This window comes from Eptesicus fuscus, chromosome 12 (genome assembly GCF_027574615.1).
Source record: "Eptesicus fuscus isolate TK198812 chromosome 12, DD_ASM_mEF_20220401, whole genome shotgun sequence".
Lineage (NCBI taxonomy): Eukaryota > Metazoa > Chordata > Mammalia > Chiroptera > Vespertilionidae > Eptesicus > Eptesicus fuscus.
The window spans coordinates 67,728,782-67,735,217 of NC_072484.1; the positions used below are offsets into that span (position 1 = coordinate 67,728,782).

Here is a 6,436-nt window from a genome sequence, read left to right on the forward strand (position 1 = left end):
TTTTTCTGGTAGCTTCACTAAAAAGAGTAAAGAAAGAAATATGTGAAGTTCATTTTAATGTTTTATGTAATCCAGTATATCCAAAACATTCTGATTTTACATGTAATCAATATAAAAGTTATTAATAAGAAATTTTACTTTTTTTTTGTCTTGGAAATCCGGTGTATGTTTTAAACTTACAGCCCATTTCAATTCAGAGCAGTCACATTTCAAGTGCTCACTAGCCACATACAGCTAGAGGCTACCACATTGGAGAGTGTAGAGGGAGAAGAAATAAAATCGGAACCATGTTTCATGTCATTTACACAAAAATAAATTCCAGCTGAATCTAAGACTTAAATCTAAAAAATAAAGCCACAAAGATGTTAGAAGTAAACATACAGCACTACATCTACTGAGCACTCAGTGAGATCTTTCTGTCCATCTACAGCACAGATGGCAGGTGCAGGGTTGATATCTATATATACAAAGAGCTTTTGCAAATTCCTATCAGCATCAGAATGGTCAGAAGTTATCACTAGACTATTTTTTAAAAAATCCAAACGCAGAATAAACCTAAAAAGATGTTCAGCTTCCCCAGGAGTCAGGGAAATACAAATTAAAAAACAATGAAATATCACTTCATTCACATCAGACTAGCAATTTGGGAGCATGATAACACCTGCTACAGGCTGGGCAGGGACTGTCTTCATCTCATCACAGTAGTTAGGACCTTGTTGGAGAGCAATCTGGCAACATTTATCAAAATAAAGCAGCTCCGTATATTCTTTGAGCCAGCAATCCCTCGCCTGAGAATCCAGCCCATAGAAATAAAAGCACTGGAATGTATGTAGATCATATCAACAGTGATCACGGTGGCAATAAAACCCTACAACCCAAGTGCCATACCCATAGGTAGAACGGTTGAATCAATTGTGGTACATTTATATCATGGCATGTTGTAACGCCATTAACAAAGAATGTCTTAAACGTCTGTGTACTGACTGGAAGGAGCTTCCATCTTCCATCTCTGCAAGATGCAAAGTAAGGGCCCAGCTGGCGTGGCTCAGTGGTTGAGCGTCAACCTATGAACCAGAAGGTCACGGTTCAATTCCCGGTCAGGCCACATGCATCATTGATGTTCCTATCTCTTTCTCCCTCTCCTTTCCTCTCTGAAATCAATAAAAAGGTATTTTTAAAAAGATGCAAAGAAATGTACAAACTATGATTCCATTGTTGTAAGAGGCAGGGAGAGAAATCGACTTAGGTATGTATATATGTACATCTTATTTTATGAGCATAAAGGAAGATAAGAAGGATGTAGTCCCTCTGCAGGCAAGATTTCCTGCAGGGAGGAGGAGAAGCAGGTGGTACAGACAGAAAAATGGAAGTGGAGGAAAGGAAAATATGAGACTAGGAGAAAAGCAAAAAGGGGGAAAGGTTAAAAGAAATAACTATTATTTCAAGTAAGGATGATTTTGCGAAGTTATCATGTGTGTTTGAAAAGGGCAAGCATTTTTCTTCATGTTAATCTATTCCATAAAGCTTGTTAATCATGATATTCAAATCCTCACAGTTCCTCACTGGATTTTCCTGACTCCTAGTTCTGTAGATTCCTGTATATTAAAGTTTCCCACAAAGCTGTGGATTGGTTGGTTTCTCCTGAAATTCTATCAGTTTGCGTACCACAGATCTCAATCCTACATTACTAGGCACAGGCAAGCATAAAGGCTACACTCATTGGTAGGTTGAATATCTTATCAATATATATTTTTGTCTCTTCAAATAATACTGATTATTTTTGCCTTGAAATCCCTTTGCCTGTTGCTACGATTGCTTGCACCACTTGCTCCCCCTTTGCTGGCATTTGCCTGGTGTATCTTTTTCTGTTTCAGCATTTTTTTCAGGCTTTATTATTCTGTTTTTGCTGTCTCATAAAACAGCATACATTTTGACAATTTTACTAAATTCAAGTCTCTGTTTTTTAACAGTGAATTTAATATATTCACATTTATTATTATTACTAGAGGCCCGGTGCACGAAATTTGTGCACGGGAGGGGGGGTGTCCCTCAGCCCAGCCTGCACCCTCTCCAATCTGACCTCTCGAGGGTTGTCCGACTGCCCGTTTAGGCCGATCCCAGTAGGATCGGGCCTAAATGGGCAGTTGGAAATCCCTCTCACAATCCAGGACTGCTGGCTCCCAACTGCTCACCTGCCTGCCTTCCTGATTGCCCCAACCGCTTCTGCCTGCTAGCCTGATCACCCCCTAACCACTCCCCTGCCAGCCTGATTGATGCCCTAACTGCTCCCCTGCCAGCCTGATTACCCCTAACTGCCCTCCCCTGAAGGCCTGGTCACCCCTAACTGCCCTCCCCTGCAAGCCTGGTCACCCCCAACTGCTCTCCCCTGCAGGCCTGGGTCACCCCCAACTGCCCTTCCCTGCAGGCCTGGTCACCCCCAACTTCCCTCCCTTGCAGGCCTGGTCACCCCTAACTGCCCTTCCCTGCAGGCTTGGTCACCCCCAACTTCCCTCCCTTGCAGGCCTGGTCCCTTCCAACTGCCCTCCCTTGCTGGCCATCTTGTGGCAGCCATCTTGTGTCCACATGGGGGCAGGATCTTTGACCACATAGGGGCAGCCATCTTGTGTGTTGGAGTGATGGTCAATTTGCATATTGCTCTTTTATTAGATAGGATAGAGGCCTGGTGCAAGGGTGGGGGCCGGCTGCTTTGCCCTGAAGGGTGTCCTAGATCAGGGTGGGGGTTCCCTTGGGGCGTGGGGCAGCCTGGGCGAGGGACCTGTGGTGGTTTGCAGGCTGGCCATGACCCCCAGAGACCCAAGCGGAGGCCCTGGTATCTGGGATTTATTTATCTTCTATAATTGAAACTTCATAGCCTTGAGCGCAGGCCAGGGCAGGCCAGGAAGTTTGGCTTCCTCCATCACCAGGGAAACCCAAGCCTCCTGCTCGCTCTGTGGCCACAGCCATTTTTGTTAGGATTTATTTATCTTCTATAATTGAAACTCTGTAGCCTTGAGTGGAGGCCTGGGCTGGCCAGGGCAAGCAGAAAGCTTGGCTTCCTCCATTGCCAGGGAAACCCAAGCCTCCTGCTCACTCCGTGACTGCAGCCATCTTGGTTGGGTTAATTTGCATGCTTGCTCCTGATTGACTGGTGGGTGTGGCTTGTGGGTGTAGCAGAGGTACAGTCAATTTGCATATTACTCTTTTATTATATAGGATTGCCATATTCACACATTTCTTCCCATTTACCATGCATTTGTCTACTGGATAGGCTTTTTTCATGTTTCTTTTTCATCCCTCCTTTTTGAATAGTTGATAGCATTTTATTTGTTCCCAATTGATTTGTCTTCTAATGACATGGAACATATATATTCTTTCACTTCCTATTATATGTATATTTTTGAAACACATAGTTAAGCATATTCTTAATCAACATCTAGAGTTAAATAGTATCTATATTTTCCTACTACATAGAATGGAAATTTTAGCATGCTATTACTTCCCTCTCCTTCCTCCTTTCCAAACTGCAAGCCTCTCCATCCCATGTGATCATCTCAAATTTTATTTAGTCCTTATAAGAAAATATATTTATTTTAGACTTATAAATAAACATTGCTGGTTTCCTTACTTACCTCTGCTTCTTATACCCCACGTTTTCTTCCTGGATTCATTTGCTCTTTTACACCAGTGGGTTCTCACGCAGAGGCTACACCACACCCCTTTCTAATGTGGGGTGTTTTGTGTTGTCACAGTGAATAAGGAAGGATGCTGCTGGCATTTAGTGGATTGCATTGTGTGGATCAGTCTTACACAATAAAGAATTGTCTACCCAAATGCCACCAGTACCCTATTGGGAAATGCTATTCTACATGGACTGTGAGTTTAAACTTTTGAAGTCCATTTGTGTCTTAAAATGTCTTTAAGATGCTCTCACATTTGCTTGATAGCTTGGTTGGGTAAAGAATCCTAAATTCACAAGTATTTCACCAGAGAACTTTGAAGATAACATTCTGTTGTCTTGCTTACAAAGTTGTAAATAAGAAGAAAGATTGAGGTCAATCTTATTCTCATTCCATCCTTGATCACTTTTTTTTTTCCACTCTGGAAGCTTTTAGGATTTCTTTTTTATTCTTAGTGTCCTGAAATGTCATCACCAGGTACTTAGATGTAGGTTGTTTTACATCCTTTCTGTAACTTAAAGGAATTACTTCCTAGGTCCTCTCAATATAAGAGCTTTGTATTATATTGAATTATAATAGCAGTCAGCTATCAGACCCAGCAGGGATTACTTGAGCCTCCTGTGAGACCAACTCTCTGCCTCTTATAGAAAGAGAAGAAGAATGACTAAGTTCCAAATAAATTTATTGAATTATTGCCTCTCCTTCCTCTGTTTTCTTCTCTCATTCTGTAGCTCACATTAAGGGACAGTAGAACTTTTGTATCTGTCCTTCATGTCTCTTAACACTTTGTTCAGACTTTCCATTTATTTATTCTTTTGCACTGCATTCTGGGAGAATTCCTTAGTTTGATCTTCTAGTTCACTGATTAACTCTTCAGTCCATTTTGCTATTCAACCCATCTATTGAGATTTTCTTATTTTAAAAAGAATTATTTTTCTTTTAAAAAGAATCAGACTTGGTAGTTTTTAAAACCTGTAGGTGCTTTAAAAAATTTGATACAATAGTCTCTTTCATTTGTCCAAGATATGAATGATGCCTGTTCTATGGTCTGGTTCTGTTTGCTCTCTTAACTCAGATTCATCATCTGTTAAACAGGAATAATAATAATACCTACCACTCAGTGTCACTGTGATAATTAGAGTTAACATAACATGATACCTGGCACAAAGTACACTGAAATACCAATTTAATGAAAAGACAAAGCAAAATAGTATATATAGAATACCTGGCACATACCTAGTCAGCGCTCATTAAGTGGAAACATATTACTGTTATTATCATTACCCTCATTATCAGTATTCGCGGAGACAATGGCATTCAGGGATTTTACATTCTTGTTTCAATATGAGAACACCACACCCCTCCCACCCCCAGATCCACGACATGGACTGCTTTGTGACTTTGCAGAGGCACGAATTTGAACTACAAGTTCCAAGGCTGGTGAGTAGGAGTGGGAATGTGCCCAGCATCTGTCTCCAAAAATGGCTGTATGATTCTATTTAATCCACGAAGCCAGTTAGCCCTCACCACCCACCCTGAAAGACAGACGTCATTACCCAGTTTCAGAGGAGGATAAACCTGAAGACATGACAAGCTCTAGTCACAAGGCCGTGGGCTAGGCAGTCAGACAGATGGAGTTTTCTGACTCAAGAAATGAATTCCCTGAGCCTCAGTTTCTTCTTCTCTGTAATAGGCCTTACAGTTGCCTTTTTTGTCAATTCTTTTGAAGTGCCACCTGTCACTCTTCTCTCAATGCCAGTACAAATGCACTGTGGCCTCTCCCAAGGGTTAGAGCATTCAGGGTGAACTCTCACCACATTTCACTACTTCCTCGTCCCTTCTTTCACCAAAGGCACCAGACTTTGCTGGGAAATCAGCTCATTGTGTGCGCCTCCACCCCCACCACCAGATAGGGAGCTGCTTGAGAGAAGCACAGGAGGCGACAATAAGATGACTTCCCGAAAATCTTAGAAATAAGGCTGCCCTCTGATAATAAAATGATAAAACAAACAAACAAACAAAAATGGGATGGAAACAGAGATTTAGAATGTCACCCGTGTGGTTATTAAGCTGCGGTCTCTCTGCTCCAAACCCACCTTGCCATCGCCTGCTTTGTGATGCTGGAGCTGGGCTTCCGAGAACTGCTGTGTGGCTTTGCCAGCAGCTCCCTCCCAGTCTCTGCTAATGGGGTACTCGTGGGAAGCTGCAAGCCTGGAGCAGGAAACGGACTTGCTCCTTCCTGTTCCCTGGGAGTCCTATGAGCATCATCCCAGCGCCACTTATTCACCGTGGCAGGTGAGTCCAGTTCAGTTATCCCCACATTTGCAGAGAGCCTCCTTATGCCCCTGCAGACACCAGTGCAGGCGAGCAGCAGCCCCTCCTCAGCTGAGCTCCTCACAGGTCCTCCTCTGAGCTCAGAACCCCAGCACAAGCTGGCCAGTGAGGCCCTCAGGGGGCTGAGTTTCAGGAACCTCAGGACTATCTCTAAGTTTTAAGAATTCCAATGTCTTTCCTTTGTTCCTTCGGCCTTAGAAACGGTGGGTAGATGCTTCCTGAAGTCACTAATCTGTGAAACCAGAGTCCTTTTAATCCTTTTTTAGATCCCTACTTCACAACGTGATCCTAGTTGACAATTCCTTATATTGATTTCTCTCTTTCAAATACCTGGTGTCGTTTCTATCTCCTGGCCAGACCCTATTCAACACCTCCCCTTAAAGGAGTAGACCATCGCCCAGGACAAGAAGAGACTGTACACCTGA

The 6,436-nt window shown here is 42.8% G+C and overlaps 1 protein-coding gene across 1 annotated transcript in view; it reads left to right on the plus strand.

The window, feature by feature from the left end:
• Positions 1–6,436, plus strand: part of LOC103304325 (zinc finger protein 25-like) — a 33,725-nt gene extending 27,289 nt beyond the window's left edge. Inside the window, 2 exon segments of the mRNA XM_054723598.1 lie at positions 5,052–5,117; positions 6,401–6,436. Of these exon segments, the coding sequence (XP_054579573.1) occupies positions 5,052–5,117; positions 6,401–6,436 (102 nt within the window).